An 18088-nucleotide genomic window follows, 5' to 3' on the forward strand; every position below is an offset into this window, starting at 1 on the left:
GTTGAGCACTAGACAGAGAGAAAAATGCTCCACCTCCTCCATGTTTGTTTTGTTTTGTTTTGCCATTAGAATTCAGGTAGTGTGTGTTCCCTAAATCTATCTGAGAGAGAGAGATAGTCTGTGTGGAGAGGAGAAGTAGAGGGATTATTTTATAGATGTTAGTGATGAAAAGTCCAGATTGTTGTAGTCTATGATTCTGTAATCAGTCTGTCATGGCTGCAAATGAAAAATCAATTACTTGGTATTTGTGAAAGTGTCTGCCTTCTTTTATACACATTAAGAGTGCAATGATTTATCATGTTTTGACTGAAAACCTGGAATTGGTGGTGTGATTCTAATGCATCCCAATAAAAACAGTTTTTAGCATGGCAACCAACAATAGAATCATTGGGGTAAAGAAAACTGACGGATATGGAACCAAAACTAGTAACTACCCCGCCCCCCCCAGCAGCACTGTTTTATAAAAGAAACACCGTATATAGGATTCACTCCTACCTCTCCAACCGTTCTCAGTTCATTTCCCTACACAACCACTCCTCTGCTCCCTCTATAGTTTCACATGGTGTCCCCCAAGGTTCTGTACTCGGTCCATTTCTGTTCATCACTTACATCCTCCCCCTCGGTCAGATCCTCCGTCACTTCAACCTGGACTTTCACTGTTATGCCGACGACACCCAGATCTACCTCAGCACCACCTTCCCCCACAACCCACCCCTCTCCCACATCAACTCCTGCCTGTCTGCCATTAAATCCTGGATGCAAGAAAACTTCCTACAACTCAACAGTGATAAAACAGAACTCCTCCTCATCGGCTCCAAGTCCACTCTATCCAAAACCAATAACCCCACCCTCACCATCGATAACACCACTGTCTCCCCTTCCTCCCAGGCACGCAATCTCGGCATCATCATCGACCCCACCCTTTCCCTTGAACCCCACATCCGTCAAATCGTCAAATCCTCCTTCTACCACCTCTGCAATATTGTCAAAATTCGCCCCTCCCTCTCACACTCCACTGCTGAAACACTCATTCACGCCTTCATCTCCTCCCGCCTGGACTATTGCAACTCACTCCTTCACGGCATCAACTCCACCCTCATCAACAGACTCCAACTGGTTCAGAACGCAGCAGCTCGACTCCTCACCCACACCAAATCCTGGCACCACATCACCCCTGTCCTCAAAGAACTCCACTGGCTTCCCATCTCCTACCGCATCAACTACAAAATCCTGGTCATCACCTACAAAGCCCTTCATCAACTGCCCCCCCCTTACCTCACAGACCTCCTCTCCCCCTACCAACCCTCCCGTTCCCTCAGATCCTCCTCAGCCGACCTCCTTTCCACCCCCAAGTCCAAACTCCGCAGCTTTGGGGACAGAGCTTTCTCTCGGGCAGCTCCCAGACTCTGGAACGCCCTTCCCCAAGAAATCAGAACCTCAGAGTCCCTCACAGTCTTCCACTCCTGCCTCAAAACCCATCTCTTTTCCACCGCCTTCTCTTAGTCCCTTTGCTCCCTCCCCCCATCCTTGCTTGTGTGCTGTCTCTGTCTATTGTCTTGTCTCACCACTATCGCCCCCCCCACATAGTACTCAGTGTTTAGTGTCATCTCTGTCGTTATATGTTCACTAACGTCACCCCCCCCCCCCCCCCCCCCCCACGCAGCCCAGCGATTTCATGAACCAACTGAATAGCTCTTGAGAACGGACAGCGATTTCGAGAGCGGACATAGAAATGAATTATGGTCACCTACCTTCCTTAGCATAGTAATAATAATAATAAGCATAATAATTGTAATCTACACAATGTACACAATGTACAAAATCATGCAATAATATAAACAGTGTTGTGTTCACGTTCATAGCTCATATAATATAATGTATCATATCGTTAATTTCAAGCTCAATTCTTACCCAGAGAAAAGGTACAGCACTGAAAATGTAACAAGCAATAGTTTTTTAAACATCTTTATTTTAAAAGATGAAAAACCCCAGGTGCTTTAGTCCCAAGGTTCAATGCTCCTGGCCAATCCCGGCGCCACAGGGCGTGGTTATTGCTTATCCTATGTGGGGTTAGAAATCACACGTCTTTGAGCTATGGAAAAGCGCTATAGAAGCCCCATCTATTATTATTATTATTATTATATGTGCTCCCTTGATGTTCTATGGGGAAAATCCACCCTAAAACTCTTTGGTGGTGTATTTGTCTTATTCCAGTGTATAACTGGTCAAAGATGGACAACCTGACATCACATCGATATTTTTGAAAATGGAAAATGGTAAAAAATTTAAAGATATTGAAGATAGTCTCTTTCTCCAGCTTTTTTTTTTTTCTGTCTCGCTCTCTCTGCCTACACTCTGTAGCTGTGTCTCTCTGTCTGTCTCTGATTGGTCAAGCCTGTGATATCAGGCAGCAGATGGTGTGTGTGTGTGTGTGTGTGTGTGTGTGTGTGTGTGTGTGTGCGTGTGTGTGTGTGTGTGTGTGTGTGTGTGTGTGCGCGCGCGTGTGCATGCGTGAGAAAGCATGAGGAATCCAGTGATCTGGCCAGAGTTAAGAGCAGCTGAGTGCAATGAGAGTGCAGGGCCAGAGTCACGGGACAGAGGGAGGGATAGAGAGCGAGAGAGACACAGAGAGTGAGAGAGAGGGGGGAAGAAGACAGGAGGAGAGAGGGAGAAGGACAAGGACGGCTGAGAGAGTCATCGTGCCATGCCGGTTTTAAACTTCCACAATGAGGAGCTTTATGATCATTTCGCTATGGAAGGTGAGCCTGAGCATTGAGATGGTGCTTGGTAGTGGTACAGCATGTGTGTGTGTAAAAGAGAGTGAGAGAGACAGACAGATAGAAATAAAGAGAGAGAGAGAGACCATGTCACTGCTGCAAGGTCGTTCAGAATGAGACAAAGGTGTGTGTGTGTGTGTGTGTGTGTGTGTGTGTGTGTGTGTGTGTGTGTGTGAGAAAGCCTTAACGGACAGGAAATGGGCAAGTCTGAGTGAGTTTCTGTTTACATTCAAACTAGTGGGCGGTATCAGTGTTACCAGTCAGATGTGGCTTACGTTCCTTTGTCATACACACGCGTGTTGCAATAAAACTGTTTTGTTAAAAGCGTTGATGAAATAATATTTCTTACACTTGACTCGCCCTGACCTGATTCTCAGAGTTTCGCGTTAGGAGTGCATCAGTATTTCCCATCATTCTCTTGACAGTCCATTAACTTCTCCTCTGTTGATGTCATCCGACCCATAAAACTGAAGCAAAGTCATGTTGAGGTTGTGCACTAAAATACACACACTGCCACAAGCCCAATGCTGTTGAGTTTGAGCTGTAACTAAGTTTGTCTTCTCTTCTCTCTCTACCTGCTGCTTCACTTCTGTTGACTCAAAGACTGTACAAGATCAAGGCTTTCCCCCACTCTTGCACATACATGTAGAACAGTGGTTCTTAAACCTTTTTGGCTTCACTACCCCCTTTTCCCTGAGTTCTGAATCCAAGTACCGGTACCCCCTTTACCCGACGACAGCATTTTGCTTAGAAACCTGCCAGAGAAAACTAAAGCATATGATGCAATGAATGAATGATAACCCACCTTTTGAAGAAGATAAACATTACAAAATAAGAGAGGGAGTGAACGAATTGCAATTAGTGTCTCCTGAGTCCTCCTGAACAGATTCATTTTAATGTTTCATTTATTTTAATGATTTATTCTCACGTTTCCATTTTCCCCTTTCTCTCAAGTACCCCCTGTAGTACTTCCATGTACCCCAGTTTGGGAACCACTGATGTAGAAGAAAAGTGGCTTAGCTTTTTTTTTTTCTTATTTTTTTAAAATATTATTTTAGCCTAAAGTCCAATAAGCTTCGTTTTTGAAAATTGACATTAATAGTTTGAAAGCAAAGGGGGCACTCTATTAGCCTGGTAAACCAGCCGATCAGGTGAACTCACATTTCATTTCGTTCTGCGAGACCGTCTGGCCCCAAGCTTTCTCCCAGTGTATCGCAGTGGGCGGGTGTACTTGCCTTGACAGACAACTCCTTCAGCCAATCAGCGTTGGATCCAGTCAAACCCAAATCCACTCGGGAGAATGGCAAACACATATTTTCTGCCGAGAATCTCTGCGGTTGCGGCGATACTCCTGTACTTGTTTAATTGTTGTTATTGAGTCTATTTCTGCAATAACTGCACTTTATGGCTGTTTAAACGAGACGAACATTGACATTACTCCTCGAGGCGGACAGGCAGGGAGGTGGCCATTATTGTTTTGTTAGTGCAGTGCTAGTGGCGTTCCTGATTGGCCAACTTGCGCTGTCAATCACAGGGCACTGAGCGCAGTCGCTGATTGGCAGTTTCTGCTTAAAGCCCTCCCAGGGCTTGAGGCCAGACGGTCCTGCAGAACCAAATGAAATGTGAGTTCACGTGACCGGCTGGTTTACCAGGCTATCCGCTGCGGGTTCCTGCACGGATCACAGAGGATTTCTGCTGCTCCGCGTGCATTACTGGTCCAATCAAACAACATGGTCACTGGATATCTCATGTCTACTTTAGACATAACCATCATGCTATTTTCTTATAGTCTAGTGGTAGACGGGCCACTCAACAGATGTGGAACTGCCATATCTAGACAGTTGCATAGCGTCAGCGGAGGTATGCATGCGGCGCGCTCTACTAAGTGCCATGTTGTTCTGGTATGTGTTTATGGTGGTTGCACGTGTGACCTGGCTGTGGCCTGGAGGTCCGTGGCCTGCGAGAGGGGGTACAGTAAGGGACTCTCGGGGCATCGGGTAGCCGATCGGTGGCGCATTTCCTCCGCTTCTGGAAACCATGGCTATTAATGGTGCCTGATGCAGCACTGCCAGACCCAGACGTGGCATGTTAATATTGTAATGCCAGCCACCCGGCCAAAGCCAAAAGGGACGTGCGATTGCTATTCTTATTGGTCACTTACTTTAACGATTCAGACAGTGGTGACAGATTAAGCATCTGAAAATATTTGAACACTTGTCTTTTATACAGTAGGATGATGCAGGCATTGTATTTTATACAGTAGGATGATGCAGGCATTGTCTTTTATACAGTAGGATGATGCAGGCATTGTCTTTTATACAGTAGGATGATGCAGGCATTGTCTTTTATACAGTAGGATGATGCAGGCATTGTCTTTTATACAGTAGGATGATTGCAAGTGCATATTTTAATTAAGCAGATGAAATTGAGCTCAAATTTTAGAATATTCCATTTTGTATTGTGGAAGTGGTGTCGTGGTTTTCTAAGTGATTGCATGGTCAGTGTCAGAGCGTGATCACATGGACCAGATTTAGTGTATCATCAGACCATAATTGATTTGAATAGTTTCTAGTCTAGGAAGCAGCAGAAGCACCAGAGTTGACATCAGATGTGTCCAATCCACCCTCAGTCACAAGCAACATCAGGAGCAAAAAACGCAAGGAAGCAGTCTGTTTTGATTCCCAGGGTTCTGGTTCTGGTTATGTGCTTCGTTGAAAAGATGGCAAGAAGTAAAATGTCCTGTATTTATGTTGACCTTTTTGAGTTGGATGATTATGAGAAACTTGAGTTGTGTTTTAAGAAAGGAACCTTCTTCATAGGAGATTGTATCTGCCAGGCCTAGGAGCAAAGGCAGAAGGTTTTGTTTAGGAAGTGATGTAATGATCTGTTTTGTTGTTTCAGGAATATGTTGGCTTGTGATTTAGTTGTACCACACAAGCGCTGGTTTATGTTGTATTGTGTATTTTGCATTTTGTGTGTCTTGTAAGCCCATGTGGACTGGGCTGGGCACTGTAAAAAGTACATGAATAATAATAAGAATAAGAATTAAAAAACAATCAATCAATCATTGAAACCTACAGTACCATGGAATATAGCCTGACCTGACATGGGTATGACTGGCAAAATTGTTTGTCCTGTATTAGTGCTGTAAAGTATTGCTCCTTAAAATTTGACCTTTGACCCCAACTTTCATATTTCCATAGAGGAAAAACGAATCACAGCCTTTTTAATTTGTATTAAAGTCCGTACTCATTTCAAAAGTAATATTGTTACTTGTTACACTTGTTGCAGCCACACAAATGTGTCAGCTGTGTCCTCCCTTCCCTTGCAAATCAGGATAACTCACCTTGTATTATATGGTCAGGCAAAGTAAACAGCAGTGATGTCTGATGTTATTCCTATCATTTTGCTCAAAGTAGAGGGAATACTTCAATCCAACTTTTCTACCATTTCTCATCGAAGCTTGCTCAGTGTGAGAGACACTGACTAGTTGTGGCTAAATCAAATCAATTACAGTTTTTGGATAATTCTATTTTTATAAAAGTTGATAAATCTATCGAGGGAAAATTAAGGCTCTTAACACATTCACTGCCAGCCGTTTTTTTTTTACTGTAGGTAGCTTCTGCCAGAGGGTTTTTTTGAGGATTCTGGCTCATCTTTCAAGACCCGAGGATTCTTTTCTGCTAAGATTTTGTGAACACAAAATATCTCAAAAGAACTAATAGAATGTGTGCTTTCTCTGTCTAAAAGAGTTAGTTTGTAGAGTTAGTAGTTATGTAGGCATTAGCACTTGAATACAGCATGGTTTCAGCGTCTGAAAATTTAAGCTAAGATAAATAGCTTTTTGTGAAATTCGATAGAACAGTCACTTTAACCATTAATTTTTGGCATCAGTAAGACGTCAGACATCTAAACAATAGTTTTGAACAGTAATTTCCTCCATAACAGCAGGAAACACCCCTCTCCTTCAAACTCCTCCCTCCGTGTGTGTTCTTCTTGGCTGCAGCGGGCGTGTCACAAGCTCGTTTCTGCTGCTGCTTTGCTGCTGCTTTGCTGCTGCTCCTGTCTGCTGGCGGCCGCTGGGCAAGTCTGGATGGGCTCGCTCGTTTCTTGGGGTTTCGGTTGAGAGCTTTGATGAAGCTTTTGCGATTCTGGTCTTATTTATGCTGCGTGTTTCAAAGTGTGTTGCACCCATAATCTATTATGCAAATTTGCAATCCCCCACCGCCAGCAACCAGCGCGAAAACGAAAGCGTTTTCGCCAATCCATTTTACAGTATGAGAATGGTTTCATCGCGCGTTCCCCTGCAGTTTTGGCTCTGCTTTTTCTAGTCTGGAGAGCACTGTCGCCACTTAGTGGGTCAGTGGAATGGGTTGTACACGTTCGGTGGCTCCCATATTTATATAGAAGATGTAAAAGGGTTAGATGCACATCCCACCGTCAAATTTTTTTTGACGTATTAACACGTCATTGGCAGTCAACCGTTGGATTTTTTTTGACGTATCAACACGTCATTGGCAGTGAACGTGTTAAAAAGTATTTAAAAAGTCTTAATCGCCATTTGAGAGGCATTACATTTTGTAGCTATTGTGCTGATGGTGTTAAATGAGCATTATGATATCGTCGCATATTGATCGCAGACCCCTGAATTGAATCAAAATCGTATCGTGGCAGACTTTGTGATATCAGCAAATATATCGTCATCCAAAGAATCTATATAATATTGTATCATGATGGGACCTCTATCACTGATGTGACAAAAGTGGCGTTGAGGTCTTGAAAAAGTCTTAAAAAAGGTTGTAAAAGGTATTGGATTTAACTTCAGGATTCCTGCATATACCCTGTTCGAGGAACTTCTCACACATATTTATTTTCTCGATGCCACTGCATCTTGTGTAGAAAGCGGAGAAAATGTCTTGGCTGAAAAATGTCCACAAATCGGCAGGTAAGCAAAGCAAAAGCAATAAGATGACTTTGTTTGAATGCTGCATTTCCAAATTGGCCCTTTTTAAAATGCCCTAAAAACAAACAAATACATGTGGGTGTATCTGTCTGTCTGTCTGTCCATCCATCCATCCATCCAGCCAGGGCTTATTGGTGCCAAAGGTCCAACCAGGACTACAGCATTTCTTAATAAGTCACCCAGATTTAAAATGCTGTCGGTGTGTACGAAGTTATGTCAAAATGACATGATAGGATTTGGCAACTGATTAAATGTTACAGTCTGACAGATTGTTCTGTTTACGGAGTTCACTGACTTCCTCCTGCAGGTATAGACCCCACCTCTTTGTACGTTTGCGTTGTGATGGCATTGGAGGTTTAGTTTGTAGAGGAAGAGTGCGGTAGGTAGTAGGGATGGGCATCGAATTTCGAATTTTCGAATAATCGTTGTTATTATCAAGGTCGACTTTTATTATTGAAATTCGAAAAAAAAAAAAAAAAAAAAAAAATTTGAGTGAAATGTTGCATTGTCTTCCCTGATTCTAAGTATAGTCAAATCGCTTGGTTTGAGCAAGTAAAACAATTTTTATAAGCATTTTAAGCAAGGTTTATGGAAAAATGAATGGCGGATGAAATCCCATGAAGAGGGAGAGGGGGTGACTTTGGCACCCCTTTGGCACTCAGACCTGAGCCTACTAAATATTTAATGAACCACTCATGATTGTCAAAACTGTTTTTTATTTTCGAAAATGTCAATGTCATGTAACATGTTCTTTACTTCAGTGGTGCAATGCTTGTTTGAGCTAAAAATCCACAGCAGAAGCTTTTTATATTAATTAATAAAGCCGTAGACTTAGAATCAGGGGAGACAATGCAACATTTCACTCACACACACAAAAAAAAAAAAACATTTTTTTTTTTTTTTTACATTTTTTATTTTATTTTCGAATTTCGAATTAAATTGGCATTTGGCCAGCGAATTTCGAATAGTGTTTTTGCTAGAAATGCCCATCCCTAGTAGGTAGGTAGCATATGATCAAACGACATTGGGCATAACTGTGCGCTTGAGGGTAAAAGGGTGTACAGTAACGAGATGGATTATATGCATGTCACGTGTATTGTCTTCCTGTGTATGACAGAGATAGCCCTCTTGGGCAGGGGTTATTTTTAACCACTGCTTGTCGGAGGTTGGGGGTGGGGGGGGTGGTGGGGGGTGGTGGGGGGGGGGGGGGGGGGGTTTGCAGCGTCCACATCCAGAGGTCACTGTGGGCCTCAGATTACTGGACGCCACTGATCCATCTGACCTACTCTGCTCTCCACCACTCACTCCTTATTACATGTAGTCCCTCCTGAACAATAGGCTGCTTTTATTATGTACTTTTATTGCCATCAGTTCATTCATTTCACCAAATTTCCAAAATAAAATAAACATTTTGCACCAAAGATGTGTAACATAATGAAACAGTGAATCCATGACAGAAAACAACAGAAGCCTTTGGGCTTTAGTATGAAGTCATAATAATCCTGATGACTTTGCATAATATTGTGTTTTGTTTTCACTAATGGCGATTATTAGTCCCAGACCAGTATGATGTGGAAAAACTGTAGGATGGTCATGTAGATGTTTACAGCTATCAAATGCTACAGTGTACACTGGTTGCTATATTGTCCGGCTTGTGTAAGGCTATAGACTTCTGTAGACCTGCTTTATGTGATATGATCTTCTGTATTCATCATTTCTACCTTATACTTGTCGGTTACATTGTGTTTGATACCACTCATTTGCTCTATTCTGATCTCATCCCATTGTTTCTTTACTAAATCATATTATTTGCTGTTGCTGCAGCGTCTCAGTTTCCCCACGGGAATCATTCACGTTTGATGGAAACATTGAAACCTAATAAAACCTAATGCCATCTCGCTGTGCGATTGCGGACAATCTGAAAAGGAAACGGGAGAGAAGGTTGTAGAGAGGGATTTGTTTGTGTTGATCCATGCATATTTTGATGTGTGCTTGTCTGCTGGAACTGAATCAGTTTCTAGCTGAGATGTGCTCTTTATATGTATGGAGGCGTCTTTGTAAAAGCCGGACGCTCAATGATTAGAGTTGCTCCTCTTCTTCAAACAGGAGGAAGGGGGAGCGGTGCAGCGGATGGCAAAACGCCCACTCAGGTGCTAAAAGCAGACCAAACTAATCGCTCAGTAGATTCTTTGATTCTCAACCAACTAATGGTTCTTTTGAAATGGATGCACTCAAGCTTCAGCTTTCAGCCCTACACCTTCCCCCCCATCTCTCTTTCTCTCCCTCTCTCGTTTCACTTTGCTCATTCTTTCCTTCTTTCATTTCCCTCTTGCTCCCTTTATTCCATCCATCTTTAGCCAGCAGGTCGCTCTTAACTTTTTTCTCCTCTCCTTCTCTCTCTCTCTCTCTCTAGCGTATCTTGCTTTGGAGCCCTCTTCCTATTCCCACCCAGGCTCTCAGAGCCTCTCCAAAGGTATCCCTCTCTCTCTCTGTTTCTCACTCTCTCTCTGTTTCTCTCTCTGTCTGTTTCTCTCTCTCTGTCTCTCTCTCTTCCTATCTGCCTGTACGGCTCTCCCGTAGCTCCAGTGTGAGAGAGGGGCTTCAGTTGTCGGCATGGCCCAGAGAGGTGCACTTTAACTGGGATCAGAGTGTGTGTTAGTGCTCCCTCTCCGAAGCCGTGGACCTGGAGCCCCTATCTGCTCCTTGCATGTGCACTGTAGGTGGCAGCAGATGAAAGAATGGCCTAGCCTAGCTCTGCCACTGTGGACAGCTTGTTTGTAGTGGCACACTATAGTGTGTGTTTGGGCTCTTTCTCTGTGTAATAGCTCTTACTTCATGTTCAGACCACTAGCAACTACAGCTGAAAGATATATAGACAACAGCAAAAATCTATTGCAATTGCAATTTACCCTGCTTTTAGTTCAAACAAATGTAATGTAATTCTTTTAGACATTTAAAATTGTTTATAGAGAAGTGATTTTCTAAAAAACAAATGTCAGTGTGCAGAGTTTTTGTTATATCTTGATGTTATTGCCCCATATCCAATTTTAAGCTTACAGATTACTTTGCAATAAACCCGAGTATAACACAAAACTAGTTGATGATTGCCTGCTGATGAAAGTTCAAATCCTCAGCCAGCTTTAGCATGCAGAGCAGAGATCTGAGAGAAATGAAAAATTAACAGGTTTCTCATGTTGCTTGTGGTCAGAACACTTCATGAAGTTCTAGGTGAAGCTGGCATGCTGCAGGAGTGTGTCCATTAGTTTGTGGTGACGTGATTTTTTAAATCAGTTTTGTTGTGTGCAATGCATTTTGTGGTATGGTTTGCATGCTTGTGTATGTGTGTGTGTGTGTTGTATTGAGTTATATTGCCTCTCTTTGTCCAGTCCTCAGTGCAGATCGGGTGGAGCAGATGACCAAGACCTACAATGACATTGATGTGGTCACACACCTTTTGGCTGAGGTAGGCACCCTCTTAAAGAATGTACAGTCACTTGGAAAAGGTATTTCTTAACGAGCATCCGCATCTGATTGGCTGACTGACCCCGGGTCTGTCTTATTGGACAGCGGGACCGGGACTTGGAGCTGGCAGCTCGGATCGGCCAGTCCCTGCTGCAGAGGAACCACCTGCTGCAGGAACGCAATGACGCCGTAGAGGAGCAGCTGGCACAGGCCCTGGACCAGGTAGCACATACACACGTCACACACACACGCACACACGCACGCACACACAGACTGGCATTGTATGATGATATCGGCATTTGTCAGTATCGGCCGATAAATGCTTTAAAATGAAATATCTGCATCGGCCCGAAACACATTTCTGCTGATGAAATGATGCTTTAATTATGCCAAAATGCTCCATGCAAAAATAAAGAAAAATTTACATAAATAAAAAATATGGCATGCTTTACATAACCTAAGTTGAAGTCGTTTACTTAGTTTGCCCAGTGAATGTGTACATTTTGAAAAGCATTGTATTTATGTCTGGATCTGCCAATGGGCCATCACAATAAGAGTAGGCATAATAATGTGTTAATATTCCAGTACAGGAGAGACTTGATGTTGTCTGAAATTAGGTAGGGGGAAATGCGCGCACACATATCAGTATCGGCAATCGGCCAAAAGAGTTGGACAATATTAGCATATCGGATAAATCCAACATCGTGCAACTCTAACTCAAGCACACAAATCCCACTCCCAAACCCCTCCCCTCTGTACAGGTGAACCAGCTGCAGCATGAGCTCAGTAAGAAGGACGAGCTGCTGCGCATGGTGGCCAGCGCCTCGGAGGAGAGCGAGACAGACTCCAGCTGCTCCACACCGCTCCGCCAGCCACACCCGCCGGGGGGCGCCGCCGTCACCCTCAGCCAGCTGGAGGTGATGCAGAGCAAGCTGCAGGAGCTGGAGGAGGAGAACATGGCACTGAGGTCTGAGGTAAGGGGGTATTCACACACACAGTATGTAAAATCAATAAATCATTACCACATTCATGTTGAGACATCAGTATAATTACTGTAAACAAACATTTGTTTACAATAATTAAAGCTGCTGCCTCTACTGATCTACATTCTGGTTCTTGTCCTGTCCAGGCCTGTCACCTGAAGACAGAGACCATCACCTATGAGGACAAAGAGCAGCAGCTGGTCAGCGACTGCGTCAAGGAGCTCCGTGAGTCACACACACAAAATGTACCCTCTCAGGTTTGGAATGGTCATTTGAACTGTGTCGGTGTGTTTATATGTACGTACTTGTGTGTGTGTGTTTTAGGTGAGTCCAACAGCCAGATGGTGTGTCTGTCAGATGAGCTGTCTCAGAAGAGTGAGGAGCTGCTCAGACACCAGGAGGAGATCGCTCAGCTGCTTTCCCAGATAGTAGAGCTGCAGCACAGAGTGAAGGAGGTGAGCAGGGAAGGAGGTGAGGAGTGAAGGAGGTGAGCAGGGAAGGAGGTGAGGAGTGAAGGATGTGAGGAGAGAAGGAGGTGAGCAGGGAAGGAGGTAAGCAGGGAAGGAGGTGAGCAGGGAAGGAGGTGAGCAGGGAAGGAGCTGAGCAGGGAAGGAGGTGAGCAGGGAAGGAGGTGAGGAGGGAAGGAGGTGAGGAGGGAAGGAGGTGAGCAGGGAAGGAGGTGAGGAGGGAAGGAGGTGAGCAGGGAAGGAGGTGAGGAGGGAAGGAGGTGAGCAGGGAAGGAGGTGAGGAGGGAAGGAGGTGAGGAGGGAAGGAGGTGAGGAGTGAAGGAGGTGAGGAGGGAAGGAGGTGAGGAGTGAAGGAGGTGAGGAGTGAAGGAGGTGAGGAGGGAAGGAGGTGAGGAGGGAAGGAGTTGAGGAGGGAAGGAGGTGAGGAGTGAGGAGGGAAGGAGTTGAGGAGGGAAGGAGGTGAGGAGGGAAGGAGGTGAGGAGTGAAGGAGGTGAGGAGTGAAGGAGGTGAGGAGGGAAGGAGGTGAGGAGTGAAGGAGGTGAGGAGTGAAGGAGGTGAGGAGGGAAGGAGGTGAGGAGGTGAGGAGGGAAGGAGGTGAGGAGGGAAGGAGTTGAGGAGGGAAGGAGGTGAGGAGTGAAGGAGGTGAGGAGTGAGGAGTGAAGGAGGTGAGGAGTGAAGGAGGTGAGGAGTGAAGGAGGTGAGGAGTGAAGGAGGTGAGGAGTGAAGGAGGTGAGGAGTGAAGGAGGTGAGCAGGGAAGGAGGTGAGCAGGGAAGGAGGTGAGCAGGGAACTAAGACACATGGCATCTAAAGCCCCAGATACACCGGGCAGAGGGCTCGGCTATCTGTCAACACATTGAATCGGCATCGGGCAGTCAGTGAGAGAAATCCCTCTTGATTGGCTGGTCAGCTTAAGCAAATCAGTGCACGAGAAGAGAGGGCACGCACAAAATTTTTCATTTCATTTTTCAACTTCATCTGATCATTCCAATAATTTTTTTATTTTTATTTTATTAAGGATCCCCATTAGCTGGTGCCATAGCAACCAGCTAGTCTTCCTGGGGTCCAAACATACAAACAAATTAGTACAATTGCAAGTGCAAAATTATTAAATGTCAGTACTCAACACAAATACATAATGAACTAACAAATAAGATAGCTAAAAATTACATCGAAAAAAAAGAAACAGAACACAAAAACAAATACAGATACTTTACAGTGTTAAATAAACTTTAAGATTCTTTTTAAATGTTAATTTACTGTAAATGCAACACAGGTTTCGAGGCAGGTTATTCCAAAGTGTCAATGATCTAAAAATAAAAGATCTCCTTAAAGCATTGTTTTTCGGAGACGGTAATTCAAGCTGCCCATTGCTGGATCCTCTTGTGTAATGGTCATGCACAGTATTACTAAAGATTATCTGTTGATGTATAAAAACTGGAGTTTTACTGCTCATGACTGACTTAAACATCACAAGTGAATTGAAAGACAACCTATTCTCAACTGTAAGCCAGGAGAGGCAGGCATGCATACGGCTCACATTAGACCTTAGTGGGCAGCCCAGGACCAGCCGTGCTGCCCTGTTCTGGACCACCTGGAGCTTCCTAAGGTCACCACTTGCAGCAGATGACCACACCATGGAGCAGTAGTTAAGATGACATAAAACTAAACTTTGAACTATCTGACATAAAAGGGGACGGGCAACAAAAGTAACACATTTTCTGGAAACACCAATAGCTCTTCCCATTTTTGAAACAATATAATTGATGTGGTGAGACCAAGACAGAGTGGAATCCAGCATTACTCCAAGGAGTTTAGTACTTTCAACTTGTTGAACTGCCGAATTACACAAGTTTAAATCAAGCTTTGGGCTTGTAGATAACCTGTGCCTTGTTCCCAGCACAATACATTTAGTCTTGGAGATGTTAAGGACAAGTCTGTTACATACTACCCAGTCATGCACAACTTTTAGTTCTTTGCTCAAGACTTCATTAAGTACATCACATGATGGTGCAGCGTAATACAATGTTGAATCATCGGCATAAAGAACTGTTGTGGCACATTTTGTTATCCAAGATAGGTCATTAGTAAAAACTGAGAAGAGCAAAGGTCCGAGGCAACTTCCCTGCGGAACACCACACTCTAGACCTCTGCTACTAGACAGGCTGCCATTTAGATACACCTTCTGTGATCTGGAGGACAAATAACTTAATATCCACTTTAAAGCAGAAGAATTAAATCCATAACATTTAAGTTTCTCAACCAGTAGAGAATGGTCAAGAACATCAAATGCAGCACTAAAATCTAACAGCACAGCTCCCACCAGCATTGAGTTATCTATAGCTTTAAGCCAATCGTCAGTCATCTGTATCAAAGCAGTAGAAGTTGAGTGGCCAGCTCTATAGGCATGTTGATTGTTTGTTGCAAGCTTATTTGATATAAAATAATCTTGAATTTGGGAATGCACCAACTTTTCCATAATTTTGCTCAAAACAGGTAAAATACTAATGGGTCTAGAATTCCCCTCATTAAAAGCAGCTTTGGTATCCTTAGGTAAAGGAATAACCTTAGCCTCCTTCCACATCTTTGGAAATAGGCCCACCTCCAAACATTTATTAATAATATGACAGACAGGAGAAGCTATGATACCAGCAGTCATTCTCAGCAGTTTACTATCCAGGTTATCTAGGCCTGCTAACTTACTATCAGGAAGAGAGCGGAGTAACCTCTCCACCTCACTGACTTCAACCTGAAGAAATTCAAATTCACAAACCTTATTTTTCATTATAATATTCTTAATACAGTCATTTGCTTTGATATTGTTTGAAATATTCATAGCCTTCCTTAGTTTAGATACCTTACCCACATAATAGTCATTGAAATGATTTGCAATATCACCTGGTTTAGTGAGAACAAATCCATTTGATTCCACTAAGGGTGTGCACACAGTTGTCTTTCGACCCATGATTTCATTAAAAACATTCCATATCTGTTTGCCATCATTTCTTGCATCATATAACCTTTGTTTGAAATAGTCCCTTTTTTTCACCTTGTTTAGTTTTGTGACCTGATTACGTAAAGTACAGTATTTATGCCTGTCATCAATGGATCCAGAACTAACTGATGCTTTTTTGGCCATGTCTCTCTCTGTCATTAGGGTCCTAAGACTGTTGTCAAGCCATGGAGCAGATCTATTTTTTACTATGAACTTTTTTAAAGGAACATACTTGTTTACAACATTCATATATATTGACATAAATAAATCCAGTGCAGCTTCAGCGTCACACTCACTACACACCATGTTCCAGTTTATACTAGATATTTCATCAATAAATAAAACTTCATCAAATCTCTTATAGGACCGTGTTAAAATGATTTTAGCTTTAAGTTTTGGAACCTTTGTCATTCTAGTGACAGCTATTATATTGTGGTCACTGAAACCTACAGGGACAGAGACGGCCTTAGAGCATTGTTTAGAAACATTTGTGTAAATATGGTCAATGCATGTCCCAGAAATAATACCATCACTGCCTACACTTATTCTTGTAGGAGATGCAACAATTTGAGACAAATTACAGACAAATTAAAATTAAATAAACTAATATTTGGATGATATCACCCATTTAGTGCGGTTTCTCCTTATTTTTCCACCTCTGTTTTCTTCTAGTTCTTCCACAAGCAAAAGACCAGGCAAGGGCTGACAATGGCAGTGCCATCTGCAACTTTTGATCAGACATTCTCAATTAGAAGTAGCTATATTACGAAACTCTTAAGTGGTGAGCGAGAGTGGTGTGAAAATGGTTGGCAAACGCAGCTTTATTTCTTGTATATGTGCAGGCCTGGGTCTCATGCAGGTGCAGAACGTTCGTGCTAGTTGACTGTCGGCTGTAGTCTTTGCGTTCAAGTGCAGCTTTTTGGCCCGGACACAGGCGACGTGAGGCGACGCAACAGTCGGCCTTCGTTGCCGCTAGTTCTTTGGCATGGGTTTGGTGTATCTGAACCCTAACATAGAGGCCTAATTAATGGTGGGTTTACAGTAGTTGAATGGGATCTCAGCTCTCAGGCTCTCTAGTTCAGTGCTGACCAATTTGGGGCCCGCGGGCCAAGCTCTGTTTGTTTTGGCCCGCCACGGATTTGGCGCCCCCCCCCCGGTGTTTTATCCAGACTGGAACTCGGGCAAGTTATCAGATATCTGCACTGATTGCAAAGGGTGGACGAGCTTTTTCATGTGGTGACTTTGTGAAACAGTGTCTGAATGTGGCTGCGGATACTGTGTTCACTCCTGAGATTGCATCCCTGCAAATTGTCATGGCAAATTGTTTACAAAAGATGGACAATAAAGCTGATTTTCAAAATACCTTGAGGATTTTTCAAGTTGTGAATTAAGTCAAATTTCTCTCTTGATTACAAAGGTGGAAAATACAACTGTTTTGAACTGGGTGTTTACTGATTAAATGTTTAAGCTCCCCACAAATGCAGATGTTTTTTTAAATATATATAACCAATTGCAAATTATTACAATTACCAAACAGATAAAAAGTAGATTATTACCGTAAATTCCGGACTATAAGCCGCACCTTTTTTCCCGTTTTTTTGGCCTTTTTTGGCCCCTGCGGCTTATATAACGGTGCGGCTTATCTATGGATTTTTTCAAAAAAAAAAAAAAAAAAACAAACACAGGTGGTGTTGTGTTATGTTGTTTTGTTGAAATGTTAATAAATGGGAGCTTCCTCAAACAGCCATCTCTTTCCCGACAATCCCCTCTGTGCATGAACCCTTACATATGGTAATTAAACATTAAAACACAATAAAAAAAAAAAAAAACATTAAAACACCCGTGGCTTATAGTCCGGTGCGGCTTATATATGTAAAAAATAGTCAACTTTGCAGGTGCGGCTTATACACCGGTGCGCCTTATAGTCCGGAATTTACGGTATATTGAAATGTTATTTTAGATTTAGAATGTTAATTTTCTGTAAAACACAATACATTTTAATGTAATTCCACAACGTTTATTTTTGGCCCTCGGCCCTCCACCCAGATTGAGTTTTGGCCCTTCATGGGAAAGAATTTGGGCACCTCTGCTCTAGTTGATCGTTGTTGACATGCGGGTGTTTGTGTCTTCACAGTTGGCTCTGGAGAAAGAAGAGTTGAGGATTCATCTGCAGGCCTCCAAAGACGCTCAGAGGCAGCTCACCACAGAGGTGGGTCCCCCCCCACACACACAGACTATAAAGGCCTTGACATACTTCCGCGTCAAACCCCTCGCCGAATGTGCCGAGGGGTGTGCCCCGCCCTGCCAGCCTGCCGGCGCACCCTGCTTGCAGCTCCTCGAAAATGTGACTCGACGCGGACAGCGCCAGCTATTACCAAGTATATGCACTACATTCTCTCCTTGGGCTAACTTCTAGTCATTGAAATCCTAGTGTCGCTGGTA

The 18088-nt window shown here is 43.4% G+C and overlaps 1 protein-coding gene across 1 annotated transcript in view; it reads left to right on the forward strand.

Moving 5' to 3' along the window:
* trak2 (trafficking protein, kinesin binding 2) overlaps positions 1-18088 on the forward strand; it is a 49300-nt gene that overhangs the window by 18143 nt on the left and 13069 nt on the right. Inside the window, exons 4-9 of the mRNA XM_083634024.1 lie at positions 11127-11203; positions 11308-11424; positions 11964-12176; positions 12332-12410; positions 12510-12640; positions 17781-17855. Of these exons, the coding sequence (XP_083490150.1) occupies positions 11127-11203; positions 11308-11424; positions 11964-12176; positions 12332-12410; positions 12510-12640; positions 17781-17855 (692 nt within the window). The remainder of the gene's footprint in view (positions 1-11126; positions 11204-11307; positions 11425-11963; positions 12177-12331; positions 12411-12509; positions 12641-17780; positions 17856-18088) is intronic.

The sequence above is a fragment of the Poromitra crassiceps genome (genome assembly GCF_964638095.1).
Source record: "Poromitra crassiceps genome assembly, chromosome: 3".
Lineage (NCBI taxonomy): Eukaryota > Metazoa > Chordata > Actinopteri > Beryciformes > Melamphaidae > Poromitra > Poromitra crassiceps.